The 18,948-nt window shown below is 32.6% G+C and overlaps 2 protein-coding genes across 4 annotated transcripts in view; one reads left to right on the forward strand and one right to left on the reverse strand.

The window, feature by feature from the left end:
• The window catches only part of LOC106616344 (uncharacterized), a 30,496-nt gene continuing 11,548 nt past the window's right edge, over nt 1-18,948 (reverse strand). Inside the window, exons 2-8 of one of the 3 annotated variants that reach the window (XM_036358402.2) lie at nt 14,518-15,982; nt 13,395-13,544; nt 13,173-13,334; nt 12,567-12,743; nt 12,135-12,311; nt 6,158-6,465; nt 1-5,914 (exon numbers count right to left, since the gene is read on the reverse strand). In XM_036358402.2, coding sequence (XP_036214295.2) covers nt 5,654-5,914; nt 6,158-6,465; nt 12,135-12,311; nt 12,567-12,743; nt 13,173-13,334; nt 13,395-13,544; nt 14,518-15,685 — 2,403 coding nt within the window. In that variant the 5' untranslated portion in view covers nt 15,686-15,982 and the 3' untranslated portion in view covers nt 1-5,653. Of the gene's footprint in view, nt 5,915-6,157; nt 6,466-11,694; nt 12,327-12,566; nt 12,744-13,172; nt 13,335-13,394; nt 13,545-14,517; nt 15,983-18,948 lie in introns of those variants that run through there. The other 2 variants (XM_036358400.2, XM_070111995.1) reach the window with 2 other exon arrangements.
• Nucleotides 16,329-17,566, forward strand: LOC106616359 (uncharacterized). Its single transcript, XM_014232980.3, has one exon. The coding sequence runs from the start codon at nt 16,436-16,438 to the stop codon at nt 17,294-17,296; it is 861 nt and encodes a 286-aa protein (XP_014088455.2). The 5' UTR covers nt 16,329-16,435; the 3' UTR covers nt 17,297-17,566.

An 18,948-nucleotide genomic window follows, 5' to 3' on the forward strand; every position in this document is an offset into this window, starting at 1 on the left:
GTTCGTTTAAACTTTAACCAAAGGGTAGTCCAGAAATTTTAAAAAACCTATTTATTTCAAATACCTAAAACCAGATTAGGTTTGAATATTATTTTTCAGTATTGCTAAAATTTGGTTCGAGAAATGAAAAATATGATTCTTTAGATGAGTTTCAAAAAGATTGCCTATCTTTAGGCGCATTTCAAACCCTTTTTTCATCTTTCGATAGTTACGATATTCAAAACAACTTTCTTAGATTAAGATAAAGATTTTTCAAAAATCAAATTAAAAAATCAAAATCGATTTACTTGAAATTTGACATGAATACTCCTTTAGCATATCGCTTCGGGTCCCTAGAATACCCTTTGATTGAACTTGAACCAGCTTTGAGCTCATAATTTAAAATATGATGAACTAACATGACATTGAAACAAAGATGCCACCTAACTATTAGCTGTATAACTGGTTTAATAGAACACTTGGGTTCACTCTTTCAGTTTATCAACATTTAATCTGTTTTGAAAGACTCGTCAATATGTTAACTTGATCATGACTAAAAATCTAGTACGGACTTTTCGATTTTTGATGCTTTTCTTGACACATATGACCGTACTTCAACTCTACACTAAATTTGTTCCAATGCGATTTGCTGGCATCAGGACCTAGGGACAATTTTGACTAACAGTTATCTTTGGGATAATAATAATGTTTTCTCGACCTAAATTAGATTATATATATAAGCACACTGAGTCTGTAAGTTAGTATGTTATGCTATGTCATGTCATGTTATGTTTTGTTATGCGATGTCATGTTATGGTATGCTATGCTGTGTTATGTAATGTTATGTAAGTCATGTTATGTTATGCTACGCTACATCATGTTATATTAGACCAAAGTTGTTATGCAATGTTATGTTATGTTAAAGCGCCGTATATGTTTGGATGAGGACGGTTGAAAGTATGTTTTAACCAAAGGACGGAACAAATGGATAGATAGTTGAATCTATTATTTATTTTAAGCGTTTCAGTGAAGCGTAAATTGAAATGGACAACGAGTTCAAAAATGAATTTGATATGTAACACATTACATTCTATATATATTATAGAGTAGCTACTAAGTGTTAGTTTATAAGAAAACAATTTATCCAAATGGCGAATAGGGGTTGTTTCAGGTGGTGAAAAGTTTACTAAAATGATTATAGTAGAGATATGCGCTAATTTCGTATTTCTGTAGAGAAGAGTAGTTAGTATTGCTTTAGGAATAAAGCCAACAGGTCTACAAAATTATAGATATGAAAATATGACACTGTACAACAAAATCCAGGAATTACGAATAAGTAACAGGGGTCTAATATTGAATTATGCTATAAAGATACCAAAACAGAATGTTTGTTTGAAACGGTTTCAAAAGTTTACATTTGAAAATTCACACACCAGTGTGAAAATTTGAAACAATCTTTTTTTCTTACATATTCAAAAATACATACTAAAATTTTTAATAATTTTTGAATTACAGCCGTTTAAAGTCTAGCCGTCAATAGTCAATAGGCAATGAGTTTATCTTTAAACGCGATTTTCTCGAAACAGCATTTTTCGAATTTGCCGCAATCAATACTTAAAGACAAATGATCCGATCATTATTAAAATTTAACTTTCTTTTATAAAACGCTGCCATATGTTCAAGTTTTGATTTTATTTAGCGCTCATCGTTGTACGGATAATATCTTCTAGTCGATACATTTTTGTTTTTAGGTAACACTAGGCGTACCCCTCAAGCAAAAATTCAGAAAAGAAATATTTTCTCATATATTTTAGTAAATAAGGGCCGGTTTAATGGGCTTCAATTTCAAATAGTTTTTTCAGAAGTTGCTAAAATGACGCATACAAGTATTATGTATACAGTGAGTATTAACGGAAGCAAGAAAATATTTGCAGGCTATATCATATAACATTTATAAGCTGTTAGTAGTCTGTATTTGCAAAATTCAACAAATAACGAATGCCGCTTGTTCCTAGAAAAAATTGAACTTTGACATCACTAAACTAAAAATCCACATAAATTTCTGAAACCTTTCAAGTAAAACATCGACTTTTGACCCCATATATACTATAATATGTTTTCAAAGACCCAGTTAGCTTTTACCATGCATTAATGTTGTACAGTGTGTTCAATAAGTAGTTAAACTCACTAAAATACAGCATCTACCAATAAGGATGACGTGATTTTGACAGCTCGTGGCTGCCATGTTTGTTTACGGATTTGTGTATAATTTTATCAGCTTGTTCAGTAAGGTTTGCCATTTCATCATGTCACGCTTAACTTGGGTACAACGTTTGGAAATTGTCGTTATTGAACGTTATTACACGATGTTGACCGACTTCTTTCCCGGAATTTGATGAAACCGACGCGGACGATTTTTATTAGCAACAAGACGGTGCGCCGCCTCAAGTTTCACGTCTTAACATGCAGACACTGCGTGCAAAGTTTGGCTGCACGTTAATTTTAGAAATGACCGACAAGATTATGCCATTTAACGCCTCAGGATTATTCTCTCTTGGGCTATGTTAAATCAAGCCGAAATTTCATACGAAATGCTGCATGCTGGGTCATCGAAAATTTACGTAAATGGGCGCAGATATGCAAACGGAGCATGGCATAAAATTATCTGCATAACAAAAAAGAAATAAAGAACCTATTTTAACCAAATTTAAGTGTTTCATTTCAACATCACGTCGTTTTCATTGGTAGACCCTGTAGTATTTTAGAATGCAATTGCAAATAAGTCAACAAATTGCAATTTTTCTATAAGTTTGCTATTGTTTTTGTGTCATTTTTGTATATATTTGTGTTTGAATGTATTTTTATACATAAATATAAATAAGAAAAGTGTTCTTCTTTAGTAAAGTTGTATTCATAAAATGTTTCTTCTTGTAAATAATACTGTTTCGCTAATACTAAACATCAATTTATACACAGGTGATGTTTTTGTTGCGTGTTTACAATTAAAAAACTAATATTTGTGTGTAATTCAAATAGTAATTTCTATAAACTAATACTTTTTCAACACGCTTTAGTTTTTTTTTATTTCTTATTGCACAACAATTCCTAGCGTTGAATGAATTAATGCTTGTAACAAAATCAACTCATTTGCTATATGTCAACTTAACAACAACAAATAAATATTTTTTATGTCAAAATACATTTAACGCTTGTACAGTTAGTTATATTCGTTTTTAACTTTTGCCTACTTATAACAAATATTATTAGTTGCATTTCTTTTATTTGCATTATAAATCATATTAAATATATGTGACACTTGCCGATTTCTTCTTCATTTGTATACATACACATACATACATCTATAGTTATAAGGACCACAAAGTTTGTGTGTGTGTATATAAAAAATCCTTATCAAATATGCCTACCATAAATTTTTACGCTACAAACATACATACATATGTGTTAGAAACTTCACGTACACATAAGTATATTAATTATTTTATGTAAATTTGCATACACTTTTTATACTTGTACATCAAAAATCTATTTAACACATTTTTATCTAATTAATTATACTGTTTTTATTGTAATTTTATTATTGGTTTTTCATAATATATTTTGTTTTTGTTTCGCATTTCATTTTTAACATATTACGCTTCATAATCAAAATATAACTATATAACTGTTTCTATACGTAAATTTGTCATCACTAATTTATGTAATTTTCCGCTTATTTTATTGATCTTAGCTATTTTGGGTACTTGGGTACTAAAAAATTAAAATTTTGAATTTACTAAAGTCTTTTTAAATTTTTGCTAATTTCATTTTATTTATCTACATTATATTTATGTTATATATATATATTGAAATTTTTATATAAGTATACATATAATTAAATTCAATAACACTGCATATCCTGCTTTCGATCTTTCTTTGTATGATGCTTCCTAAATTCTCATATTATTAGAAAAATCAAATTTTTTTAATAGTAGTCAATTTTATTTAAATTTATGGAAACTGGCACCAGAATACTTTTTAATTAAATTATTTTAGCTTAAACAAAAAAAAACAATAATTAATTTAATTAAATTATATTATTAATGAACCATGGAGTATAATTTATTTATATATATTTTCCTAACAGATGATAATTAATCCTTACACTTTCGGACTTAAACTAACAAAATAAAAAAATTATGTTACACTGAGAAATATTTTATACTTATTTCAATTACGCTCTATCACAAACGACTTTCTCACACTAGAACATAGTTTTGGGGGTTATATGCATTAATCAATTTCACAAAAATTAAATTTTTTCAAATATGTCGTAAATACATATATTAGAAAAGGTTCCCGAAGAATTTGAAATTGATCCACCAAATAGTTTCGACACCTAAAACTTTAAACGCGTTTTTCAGAGTCGGCGAGGAAAATTTCTCCGAAAGGAACACACGGCCTTCTTAGATATTATATACAATATAATTTTCAAGAAAAGATTGAAGGTATGAAATTTTTGATAATAATTTCCAAACATAAAATTTTGACTAATTCTACGATCATTAAGCGTCTTTATCTATAATAATATTAAAGTTTTTATTTGAGTTTGAGATAATTCTAAGTAGAAAAATCTTCCTCACCGCCAAACACCTTTTTATAGAGGACCTTCTGGAGATCGGCTATGGGATCAAAAGAATCCAAAATGTTTCGAAATGAATCGCCTATTAACAACGTACATACATTCAATTTTGTAAATGATTACGGCTAACTAAAAGAATATATAACGTAAAACATAACTAAAAGTAAGGAAACCAATACATAAACCTAAAGTAACAAAAAAGAATGAAATTATCTTAAAATCAAAAAAGTATGTTATAAATATATGCTGGTCCAATTCCTGTTCTGTCTATTGCTTAGTTTAAATGTATTAAAAATATTTTCATCGTATCTACGCTTTCATACGAAAACTGAGAGTTCAAGTGAAACCACTTTTGTGGGTAATGGAGGCAGATCAAGGACAACCATGGTTAAAGCGTTGTAATGTTTTCATCAAATCAAAATTTACACAATAAAAATTATTAGGCGTTTACGCCTTTTTAGTTCGGTCTCTTACAGTGATAACAACAACTTTAAAGTACAGTTAGCTTAAATTAAAACCATTACATATTTACATTTGCGGATGTGTTAGTATAAATTCAATATGGGGAACGCTATAATGCCTATTGGTATGTTATACATACTTAGAACCGTTACAATTAAGTCGCATTTAAATTACAATTAACGCTAAACTAGCCTAACCTACAACAACGGCTGCATAAAAAATTAGCTTATTAATTTTGTCTAAGTGTTTAAGCAAAACGCACTTCATATAGCTAATTTTATTTAGCATTTTCTTTAAATTTAGATATTATAACTCATCAGTAATATAAAGTTTGCGCAACTGACCGTTCAAGTTTTGCGCATGCGCCGTACACACGTCGTACAAAACTGTTTTAATTGCTATATGGTTATTTTATACTTAAATAGATGTAGATTTTTTTACGATTTGAAGCCTCTAACTGTTCATTGCTGGCAAATTCGTTAATTTCTACTGTCTGTCTAAGATTCTTCTTTATTTTTCTAATTGATTATTTGTGTGTGTAACGCCTTTTTGTAACGCTTAAGTGTCACTCTTTTAGAGTGCTTCAGTCGATGAACTACAGGGTCCAATATAGGCAGCAGCTCCAACCACATCGGATGGTGTACCCGGTGTCACCAAACTGCCACCACCAATGGCAGCCGAGCTCGTAGCCATTGTTGTTGCACCCATGGTTGTTGTTAAGGCGATGCTTGTACCGATTGCTGCTTGCTTTATCGCGGTAAGCGTAGAAGCGGCCACGCTATCAGCAGCCATTTTGTGTATTGTTGTTGCTAGATCGTCACTTTTCGGTGGATACTATGGAAGAAATTAAAAAAAATTGTTGAAATAAGTTGAAAGTGGAACATAAGTTTTTATAATTGCTTTCTCATAAAAGCCCTGGCTAGTTCAGATCTTCCGATTCTTTGTAGCTGGTCTTAATAAAAGTAATCTTTGAAACTAAACCACTTGCATCCGAATCTTACAAAGCCCTGACTAGTTCAGATCTCTTCCAACTGAGCTTGAAAAAAAAAACAAATCATACTTAACCCCAACACTCACTTCTTGCAACTCATCCACCGACGGTAATAGTTCATCTGTTGAATTTGGAGTTAATGGACTCGGTGTTGGCATACCGCTCAAGCGACTTAGCGCCGATGCAGCGCTCATGTGATGTTGTAGCGTATCGCCAATTACAATTTGCGGCTTATTTTGATTTAGATGTTGCTGTTGTTGCAGACGTGCCAAACGTAATTTCATCTCCTGACGTATCTCTTTCTGTTGGACCTCCTTCTCGAAACGCATCATACTATAACTACGCACAGACGAGCTAGTACTATGAACCGACGCTAGACTTGGTCTTCGAGAACCTGTATTTCAGCGTGTGAGCGAGAGTGTGTATGTAAGAGTGTATTGTGTATATGTTAAAGAGAAAAATATTTACAGTGAGATTATTTAATTGTGATTAAATTTATTAAATGATATAATATTCATTCATATAGGTTATAATATATAATTATATTGATCGTTAGCATCAGTTTCGTATCATTAGTTGGATCTAACATTGTAAGAATTTGTTGGCCAATCAAAAAACCAGAAACTAAAAAATTTATTTATTATTCTAATACTCTTTCTCTGCGTTCTAATGATGCAAAACTAGTGCTTTTAAAAAAAAATAATATCAGGCTTGTAAGCTTGCTTTATTTTCGGGACGCTGCAGCTATATTTAGAAAGAGGGTGGAGAGTTTTCATACAAATTTAGGCATAATTTTAGGCGTACAAGCGTAGCGTGCATAATTTGCTCATTAGCCCATTTTACACTTAAGAATCGCTAAAAGTGGTATAGGTACGAAGTAAGCCGAATAGTTGGTACGAATACTTTACAAGGGTATAGGGATAGAAGAAATTTGTACAGTTCGTTCATATGGATAGAAAGCTTAATTTATTTTTACACAAGTTACATAGAGCAGAGCGCAAAAGATAGAAATTTATATGAACATTTAATTGTTTATATTTTTCGCATACTATTTTTATTAGAATAAATTTGTATAAAATAAAATTTTGATTTAAAAAAATTTATATATATTATATAAAAAAAATTTTATTTAATAAAAATTTCCTTTTAATAAGTTGAATATAATTTTTTTTTAATAAAATATTATTTTAATTAAATTTTCCGAAGCTATGTAAGTAGTTTATTTGTATAGAAAAAAATCTTAATAAAAAATAAGTTGTAATCGACTATTTTTTATAAAGTTAAATCTTAAATTAAATTTTATTTAAAGTTTTATTTTATTATTTTTTTAATGCTTAAACTTTTCTTTCAAATAAATTTCTATTGATTGTAAGCGCTTTCGAGCATTAGCGACAGAGCACAGCGATAGTTTATTTAGTTTCAGGTTGAAGAGAACACATAAATTTACAAAAATAAGTAGTAATTAAATTCTTTTTTCATATAAAAAATGCGTAAAATCGATAAAAGCAAAAACAAATTACACGCTTGATAATTTATAGGCAATATAAGCAAAAATTGCAAATACAATAAATTGTGTCAGAGAGAAAAATGTAACACATCGCCTGAAAGTAGACTTTAAATATATAATAAATTAAGAGCCGTCAGAAGGTAAACCTCAAAAACAAAATTTATTAATGCAAAAAAAGTTTCGAAAACTTTTCTCATATATTGTACACTATTGCAATAATTTTGGCTGAAATTATTACGAAATTATATAATTTTTTATCTATAGTTTCTATATATATTTGACATATATAAAAGGTGTAAACGGTTTTCAATAACCGGTTTATAATAACCGTCTTTCTCACTATTATGCTGCAATATATGTTAATAATAGTATATTTTAGCAACTTTATCAGAAAAAGTGAGGTTACCTTTTATTGAAAAATTTATTTTTTCTTACTAAGAGTAATACTAAATTCATTAAAATGTGGGAAAGTAAACATTTTAAGGTGAAGCATTTTATCTGTATAGTGTAAGACAATTTTTTATGAAATCTTAGTCTACTTTTAGGCACATTTTACGACAAAATATTCAGTTTAGAACTTTTTTGAAAATTTTCCCCCTTCTATCTGCCTGTGAAATTTAAAAATATGAAATTTGTTTTGCTACACATTGATAGTAAAGTTATTAATTTTATAAAATATAGTCTACTTTTAGGCGAATGTTTCTCAAAAAATTAAATTTTTAATACATTTTCGAAATGGTACTCTCTGACACACTTGACAATATAAAAATACAAAATTATTTTTTTCTACTTAGCGGCAAATTCAAAAGTTGTTTGTGCTAATTTGTGAAAAAAAGTGTTTTTGTGGTTTAAAAAACTTATATTTCTTGCAAATGCCCTTTTTAGATAGAGAATTGTACCAATTTTAGCAAGTGCTTTGATTTTAGTCAACTTGCATATAAACTAGCGCTTATTTTTGTTAGAATCTTAGAATTTCTCGCAATTTTTCAGTTTTCACAGAATTAATCAATTAACTGCCATTAAAACAAAAATATGCAAATTTAAAGAAAGGTGTAAATATATAAGAAAATAGTATGCTTTCATTCATTCATTGTTGCAGTGAAGAAATATAAATAAAATAATTAAAGAAACGTAATTTTTTTTCAAATACTTTGCTTGCTAGGAACATAGTCACCGCCATATTGCTTTTCTGTTTTAACACTTGCGCGACATATTTTTGCAACGTTGGTTGTACTTTGCTTTACATTTGAGTTTCTATGTAGAAAAAATATGCATAACGTACGGCCATGTTATTGTTAACATTATTTAAATTTTTTTACATCAGAAATGGAATATGACAAAGTATAAAACCTGAAGCGATGAACTTACGAGTAACGAGTACTTTCAAGTAACGAAAGGCTTTTTTTACACACAATTTGGCAGTCGAAATTAAGTACATACATACACATACATACACACATACACTAAAAGACATATGCACTAAAGAACTAGAAACGACAAAAAAATAAAGAAAAAGTATTTAAATTTTTTTCGATACATTTTTTTTAATAATTATGCATTTGCTATACAACCCTGTATATTGAGTTAGTTTGGAAAAGTGATATTTCTTTTTTGATATGGTATGTTTGTGTTTTTCAAATTTTATGAAATGCATTTTCACTATTCTTTTTTATAAATTTAAATATCATATAAAAATAAATAAATCAAAAATTACAACACAACACATGTAACACCAATAAATTATCATATACCAGTAATTAACAATAAATGCATACTAACAATTAATATTATAATATAATTAATTATTATAATTTTTAAACTTTTTTAATTGTTCGGCGCGCAACCTGCTGTTGTTGTAATTTGTATGGTGTTTTCAAAACGCTTTTGCTGTGTGATGCATTATGCGGTAACAATTTTGTTGTTGTTGTTTCTCGAGAAGTGTATGATAGTTCTCTCCTAAAAATGTATTTGTGTAAATTTTTTCAAATTTTGTTAAAAATTTCTACTTCTACAACAGTTTCGTAAAAATCATTCAACTAATTTAGAGGTTTTCCAATTTTACATGGGATCAGAGCTGTATAATTTTATCGAAATTTTTATACAATTTTTATACAATTTTATTTACAATATTTTTACAAAAATTATGCAATTTTTTTTCAATTTCGTATTTGAATTTTAAAATGTGTGCTATTTTTGTGCACATTAGTGTAGAGTTTTAGGCAAATTGTTATAATTTTTAATGTCAGGGAAATTAGAATTTATTTTTGAAGGGATTTGTTTTTAAACTAGGAAATGCTGAACACATTGTGCGAAATATGGTATTATGGTTGCTCAAAGAAAATGAGTTTAGCGAAAAAAATTAAAGTCTGTCCCCGTTAAAATCTTTTGTATCTTAAAAACATTCAGAGAACGAGAGTGACACGAGCAGTTATCCTTATCTAATTTTTAGATGATTTTACAATAGATCCAATCTTCAGACCCGAGAAGCAAGCCAAATAGGTTCTATAATATTAACTTTAAGTCTTGGCTAACGTCTAGCTACAAAATCGCCAACTTGCTCAAAACTCGGAGAAAAGAGAGTTATGCACACCTAAATAGTATTGATGAACTTTCAGTCACCTTGCAGGTGTGCTACCGCCGATTTGGAAAAAAATACATGTTTAAATTCAGGCCCATAAGTTAGAAAGAATTTTTTTTAAATCAAATATGAACATTTAAGAGGGTAAGAGACGAAAAAAACATTAAATACTTGTATGTTTTTTTAAGCACCCAAATATCCCTAAAAGTTCTGACATATAAAGAGCCCGAAAGACTGAGGAGTTTTTTGAATACAACGTTGGGAAAGAAGTACATGTGGATACTATGACTAACCAAGGTTGTACATCTAGATAAACCATATCTCTATACTGGCACCCTGCGGAAGCCACCGATTGAGTACTGTAAAAGCGCTAGAATGGATCCCAAACGAAAGCAGGAAGCACAGGAGGCCTAAGCTCAAACTAAAGGGAAACTCACACTTGAAAAAAACTTGAAAGTCCTATCAAAAAATCGTAATCAATGGACACATTTCGTTGTCGCCCAATGTTTCTCAAGGAGCCAGAGGATCTAAAAAGAAGTTATAGCTCCTTTGTTTATATAAATTTTAACCCATCGTGTCCCTATTAATGAAATTGAGCATTAATAGCCTTAAGTAGTGTAAACAAAATTCCTTTTGAAATAATTGTGTACTTGTATTTTTTTAAATATTCCTAATTAGATTCACGCGTTCTGGACAAAGAAAATCTGGTCGTAAATACATCTGGTTCTAGCCAATACATTTAAAAATGGTTTGATGACCCCAGGAGATTTTGAATTTTATAGGGGTTGCCTTATGCAATCAGCCTATTATTGAATTTTTTTTTTTTAAAGTTTGAACAGAACTCAGAAATTACTTAAAACCAAAAAAATGTTTATCCTTCGGAAGTGGATTTCGGCACAGATGATGGTGACGTACGAACATCCGGCGAGTCTATGCGACGGAGCGAAAATGAATTTGTATTAGGCTAGGGGCTGCTGTCTACCCCATATGTATTCGCTCTTCCTGTCTTCAAATTTTACTGAATCTATTAAAGGTTCCAGCTAAAGTTTTGCTCGGTAAATAACTATGCCATTCCCTCTACTGTGATCTACGGGATATAAAAAGACATAGGTATAGCAACTAAAGGTACTACGTCATCGAAAAAGCTGGGATTCTATGGGATTTGGGTACGTTAGGAACCGCTTAAAATCACGTTTGAAATTGGGTGCGCAATTTGTGCGTTAAAATGTAAAGACACATGTAAGAGTTATAGTACAGTGCGTAAAATGCAATATATTCATCAGTAATGACCATTAATTCGTAATAGACTCTCATACGTGACATCAATTGTGTGCCGATTGTGTTCGGGTGTATTCGATGTGTGCCTGTATGTGTAGGTATGTATATGTCTGTATTTCATTTTGGAGAGAGAGAGAGAGTAAGATTTCAATAGATATTGTATGACCAATAGACAGAGAGAGAGTGAGAGATATAGATAGAGGCAGATAGAGAGAGAGTGACAGTGAATGTTTTGAGAGAGAGAGTTAGCGTATGTTTACCGCAAATCTAGGCGTTTCACTGGCCGGTGTCGGCAATGCACCAATTTGCAGGTGATTATGATCTAAACTATTTAACTCATCATCGTCATCGGTTCTATAATTATCAATTCCATTAATGCCCAACAATGTTCTAATTCTATCGTTATTTTTCGTTTTTGCCGGCGACAGCTCAAGACTTAATAAATGACGCTGATGGTTCAACTGCTTCTGCAGATGACGCGTCATTGACAATGTACTGTCGCAGCTACGACTACCACTGCCACCGACTGTGCCGGCAGTTGTGACACCACCTGACCCATTCTCATCCAGATTGTCACGCGAATTCGCACTGCAGCCGGCGCCCGAAGTTTGACGCGACGTTGTGGTGCGTAAGGCCGCCTCTTTGGCGAGCTCCGTCAAATGACACGATATAAGCAATATGGCGGCCGATCTAGCCGCACCTGTACGTGATGTAGAGACGAGTATGCCTTTCGTACCGCTACTGCCGCCACCGCCACCACCACCCATACCATGCACACCAGCTGTAGCGCCACCGGATGAGGCGCGTCGATTGCCATAGGAACCGATTGAGCCACTCGAACGTAAACTGGAACGTGATGATGGTCGACCCGATTGTACTGTCAACGGTATACCTGGAATCGGTGTAGGCATATCAGATTCAATGATAGACATAAATTTATTGTATAAACTAGTAAGGCGCAATACGCAATGAAAATTAGAAAGACGAAGGAAATCGAGGAAGATTTTTGAAGGAAGGGAAAATCGTTAATATAATATTTAAATGATTTATTAAGAAAGGGGCATAAATTTCGTTTAATATTTAGTTAAAATATATATACTTATTTTTTAAAGTGTGTTGATTTCGCACTTACCTGTATCGCTTGAATACATTATCGGTGGCGGTAGATTCGCATCGCCAAAGTTTCGGGGACGTGGATACTTTGTTTTGGTAAATAGATGTAGTACCATACAGATAAGACCGGTAAGCACTGCTATGCCCGTAGCGACACCCAGTAGAGTAGGCAGATCAGAATTTAATTCCTTTAAGTCTATATTTAACGGAGATAATGGAAGAAAATAATAATAATTAACCGATATATCAATATTTTATTCAAAAGTACAAACTGGCGTTTTTATTTTCCAAAGAATCGGTAGAGACTCATTTCGTTTTAACGTAGTAGATAATAGCGTTCCAGAGGTTCATAAATTCTTTATTCAGAGTAATTATAATGAATATTTAGGCAAGTTTTTGTCATTAAAGTACTTGTTATAAATGAAACAATAATATTTTGAAACGAAAAAGCTCAAGTTCGGCTTTTATAAATCGCGGGGTTCTTCAGACTTTGATTAGATACCAATTGAGATAGTAGAAAACACCTCTCGCAATAAAGGATACTTACAAAAAATTACACAATTTCGTTCTTTTTTTTATAATAGTATATAAAAATTTAAATTATATTTTTCGTATACAATCTCACCTTTCGTGCAAAAAACACGTCGCGTTGGCTTCGTGTGACTAACCGAATGAAACCCATTCGCACATTGACACATGGCATTGTGTCGCACTTGAATACAAAGGGAATTTTCATCGCTAAACATACAGGTTTCATCGTAGAAACACTGCTCGCCCAGTTTTTTCGCTGCAAACGTTTCGAAAAAGTTAGAAAACATCATAAATTAGGTGCTATGAGTTCACTTACGTTTATCGCAACCTTTTGTCAGTCCAAGCTGCACTGGGTAATTTTTTTCACAGCCGCAAATCTTTGTCTCCTTATCACAGGCGACATGAATCAATGAAGTTTCGCATGTCATGTTACTGAAGCAGGGTGCACCGATATATTTGCCCTTAGCTGGAATTGATAAATAATCAAATGTTAATAAATACATACATATATTTTGATATTACGAGTAGTAGGGCTACAGCCAGTGGCGAATCCACCCAAAATAAACAAAAAAACGGAAATTTTAATTCATATTCAGCAGAACTTACGTAGTAACACTAAAACTATGTTGGAATCAGAATAGAAAATCTAATCCGCCACCGGCTACAGTGAACACCCATCCACAGAGATGGCTTAATTTACGGGTCAACCATAAAATTGGTATCAGAAAGCATTACTGAGATTAGTACTAATTCAAGGAGGTAAAACCGGTTAGAGCCTTCTTGCTTATTTGTATATTTACTCTGCTTAAAGGGTATTATCCACTAGCAAGTCAGAAAAAAAGCGTTTTGATTTTTTTTTGATGAGGCATTATATATAATTAATAAACAAAAATAATGAGGATTTGCAGAATATAATCTACTATAATAATCGTTGATTCATTTCGAAAAAACTTTAATTTCCTTGTTCCCATAGCCGATCTTCGGGAGGACTTCCGATTAAAAACCAAAAAAAAGTACTATAACAATAGATGAATACAAAATGTCGGCTTCCCAAAGAAAAATGGTTTTTTGTTAAAAATTTACACCGAATTATTAACAAAAATTATATTCCTTTAATCATTACCTGACAAATCTATCTAAAAAAGGTCGTGTGAAAACATTGACCTAATTAAAGCAGAGCTCTAAATTTTTCAGTCCATTTATGTCCAGAAAATAATAGACTTTAAAGTGAAATTAACATATAGATAAGACTCTAATATTTCATCTTCCACCGGACTATACTAATTCTTAAGCAATTTTATCAAAGTAGATCTCTGACAACCAAAGCTGTGGACAGTAAAGATTTGTAAACAAATGGCGGTCAACAGTACTCCGGACAACTTATTTTCAGTGATTAAGGAGTATAGGAGTAATTTCTTTCTCTTTCTCTTAGTACTTACCAGATCTATTGTTAATTAAAGCCTCGTATTCATCAAATTCGTCATCATGATAGGCGGAATCATCCTCATCATCAGGCACATGAGCGGTATCGCGCTTTGCAACGCGCTGCACTTTCGCTAGGCTGGTGTCGTTCGCGTACACCATAAAATCGGCTGGCGCATCAGCTGCTGCCAACAATGAAGCATTCACTATAGCAGTTGTCAAGTTAACAGCGACAGTGTCTTGGGCACTGTTGTCAATCACTATTGCACTAGTTCTCGTCACATTGCTCGCAATAGGATCAACAGAAAATGACGACAATGTGACTGCCGCCACTGAGAGCGCATCATTGGCAACGCGATTACTATTATTGCTATGCATTGTCGCATTGGCAATGGCTGTCGCCGCTACGGAGGCGCGCATCATTACGGTACAATAGATGAAAAATACGAGCGTTAAATAGAAAATGCTACGTGTATCGAGGCCACTACCAGCATACGTGGTTCCGCTTCCGGCAGCAGTACCAAACGCACTGTAGAGAGCACAACCGCTGACATCACCTGAGGCGGCATCATGTCGAACACCGCTACGACTCCGGAGGCATGTGGTGCGCAAGTATTTGCTGAAGTGTGTAAGGCTTTTATGGCTACGTCTCAAATGCAAAATGCTTGCGTCGTGCACACAACGCTGTCGTGTATTATGGTTGTGTGGCATATAGTCATTAATATCAGCTACGACATCGGTATCTTCATCGTACGCAGTCACGCACGCGTATGTTTCACGCATGTTGCACGCGGCTGCTGTAGCGGAAGTCGCTACAAGTGCATACAAAGCGGAGAAGCGAAAATAGTTGACAGTGGGCGTTAGCTGTGGTTGTTGTTGTTGTTCGTGTTGTTGGCTTTGTGTTGTTGCCGCTGTCGTGCTCGCATGTCGTGCATAGTACTGTTGCTCTCGCCGAATTGGTCCTAGTCGTTGATTTGATTGTTGCTTTTGTTGTTTTGCAGAAATTTCATTGTGTGTAGTGGTTGTTTTGCTACAGTTGTTTTTATGTATATAATTTTTGTTGTTGCTGCATTTTAAGTTTTTTCTCGTACTCGTCACTAGCGTTGTAAACTCTTTCTGAATCCTAGCGTGAAAAGGTCGCCGTTTGTTATTGTAACTGCTGTAAATTTCCACAATTTTTTCCATCGCTGGTCTTGTGGACTTCTGAACAGAACTTTGTTTTTGTTAGTTTCTTGGAAGACTTTTACGATATTTCGGTTGTTGTTACATTTTTAGTATTCGTTTTTGTTTTAGGTATAATTAAAGTGCGGATCTCCGTTATCACTTGTGTGTATTCTTTATTTTCAGTTTGTGTTCGGAAAATTCTACAGATCTCCACATACATATTTATTATCTACTTCAGTATTCATTAGAAACCAGTTTGGTTTTTTTACCTGTATTTTATAGATAGTATTTTTCAAAACTCTCATACAGAATTTTGTCCTGAAAATACACATAAGAGGGTAAATAACATATTTAATCATATTTTCTGACACTCGTTACAGTAGACATATTGGGCACAAAGTGGCAACACGGTTATTAATATATGTTCGAATACACAACACTGTTTAAATTGTGGATGCAATATATTTTTGATATTAACTCAATAATATTTGGAATGGCATAAAAATAACAAATTTGAGAATATTTAGCATTTCAGTTTTAACATCTCCTTCATAAATAAGCAATAAAAATTTCGTCACATACATGAAATATAAAAAATAATGTGTAGTATGCTATCGATAAAACTGCACTATCTATCGATATTTTGTCAACACTTTTTTAGCAGCTGTTTACATTCAAATCTATTGGCGCAATTCCGCAACAAATGCAATCCACTATTTTTATCCAATTTGATTTTAAATAAAAATATTGCATGTTTTATTTGCTAAAGTAATGGTTAGAGTACGAGGTGTGAAGTGTGCCATATCATCTGATGGGCACTTACTTAAAGGCGACGGCGTTCTTATCACCAATCCAAAGCATGTGGAATTTGTGCGCAAACGTAGAAAGGACTTTCGTCCAGAATATCGTGTGTGCGGAGAATGTGCAAAAGTACTTACACATTTGTATAATATGAAATTAAAGAGCGCTATAGAGAAAAAGCAAAGTCACTCACTAACTGTGTCCTCTTCGTCGTCAGTGGACGACTTTGACCGCATTGTATATAAAACACCACGTACAAAACATCTTCGCGATTTTGTTAAGCAAAGTGCACCATACAATTTGGGTGGACGTTCACAGGAATTAAGTGATAGTATTGAAAAAGAAAATTATGCTAACAACGGAAATGCTGGGAACACAAGCAACGATTCATCAACACATTCGCTAATGGTTAGTGATGATAGCAGTGTAAATTCCATAACTAATGTTAGTTTAGGAAATGTGCCATCGCCCGGTGCCCACGAAGTTGTATCAGGCATTACCGATAATTCACAGCAATTGTCACAAGATATAAGGCCAATAGCCAATGCTTCAACGACTGCGACAAATGAAGTAAGGAGTGTAGAAAATAATAAAGGAGGAAAACATGTAGTTGTAAATTTACCAGCGCCTATTGCAAACAATCGGGCTGCACCAGTTTCAGAAAATTTATCTACAAGCAGCGATGATGACTTTGACAATTTCCTACCAAGTTTGAATGCAGTTAATGGTACGCGTTTACCTCATATACAACCAATACCGAAACGCAGGCACTTTCAGCACGCCATACCAACGGTGCAGGAAATCTATATGCAAGGTATCACCGGCGGTTAGATTGGACAACGGAGGTCTTCGGTAAAATTAATATATACATAATATTTTAGGCAAATTGTTTGTATTTATACTGATGTTCAAAATTTTAAATTTTTAATAGATATTTAAGTTAAAAAGTTGTTAATGTGAATCATATATATTATATTTAGGCTTCTATGTGCAGTTTTTATGGTAATAATTGTGTGTACCAATAAAATTACTCTTGATTGTATATGTATTTTAGCAACAGGCTCGCTTATTTCAATAAAAATTGTAACAATAAAAACGAAAGTATAGTGAAAAGCGTGCTTCACAATGGTTTCCGCTAGTTCTTTGTTCACCGTTTAGGTTGGCAGCATTATACAAAGAACGGTAGGATGTATTTTTATGTTTTATGTTTCTTATTGTTTGGAGTATATTCGATTTTCAATAAGCTCAACTTTTTTGGCATTTAAATTAATTTATTGCAAGAAGTCTACAAGTTTACTAAGAACAGAATAGTCAACTCACACAGAACTCTGTTCAAGTAAATCAAATTGGCTTGACTGTAGTGGTGTTCTTTAAGCATTAAATAAAAATAAGCAGTTTCCGGTTCGGTCAGTTTCTGCGACAGCTATATGTTATAGTGGTCCGATTTGAACAATTCCTTCTCTATTAAACAAGTTTTCCATACATGGACTTCTGTTTGATCAATCAGTTTGTATGGCAGTTATATCCTATGGTGGTCCAAAATCGATGGTTCCGAAAAATAAGGAGCTTCTTGTGGAGAAAAGGACATGTGCTAATTGTCAAATTGCTATCTCCAAAACTGAGGGACCAAAAACTAAAAATACCCTGTTTAGGGTATAAAAAGTTACTAGAACGATTAAATTTTTTTTATATGTAAAAATGTAAATTCATATATACAGTGTATTGTTACTGATTTCATCATTAATAGCTGCCGCGGAAGCATCCTCGAACATAATAACCACTTCATCACAACTAAACGTGATAATAGTTAACTCAGTAAGCAAGCTGTGCATATAAGCGTATGAGAACAAGTCGCCGGGAGGTGAATACGGGCGTTGCTGAATCAGTTGGTCTTTATAAATTGCTTATGTCTATTATGCACATTATTAAGCAGAGAAGAAAAAAAATAAACAAAGCGATAATAATATGCGGAAAAACACTTGCTGTTGACAGCTCGCAAAAGTATGCTTCATATTTGTACATGTTGGTATGCAGTTCTTTTAGAAAGTGTCTATTGCATCAATAGCCATATATGATGTCATATACTAACATCCCTACAGAGAAATTTGCGCACAGCACATAGATGATTTCATACCTCCCGTGGAGAGATTGGATTTCATTCAATAATTGCCTATAAATTTATAAGCGCATATTAGAAGGTCTCGAGTTTACATCGGACATACATACGTATGTACATATACATATATATGCTTATAAAATTCATTGCTCCAATTCATATATCCATAGCTTATTCCCTTGTAGAGGTTATTTACTTTAGAAGACTGTAACTCAAAAATTACATGAGATATCGACTTAAAATGTTAGCATCTTATTTTTAAAGATATAACCTATCAAAATATTAAAAGTAAATGATTTTTATTTTAAATTTCACACCAGGTGTGCCCCTAAACTATTTTCACAAGCTCTTAGTAAACTTGCTTCAA

Source organism: Bactrocera oleae, chromosome 6, assembly GCF_042242935.1.
Source record: "Bactrocera oleae isolate idBacOlea1 chromosome 6, idBacOlea1, whole genome shotgun sequence".
In the NCBI taxonomy this organism is placed as follows: Eukaryota; Metazoa; Arthropoda; class Insecta; order Diptera; family Tephritidae; genus Bactrocera; species Bactrocera oleae.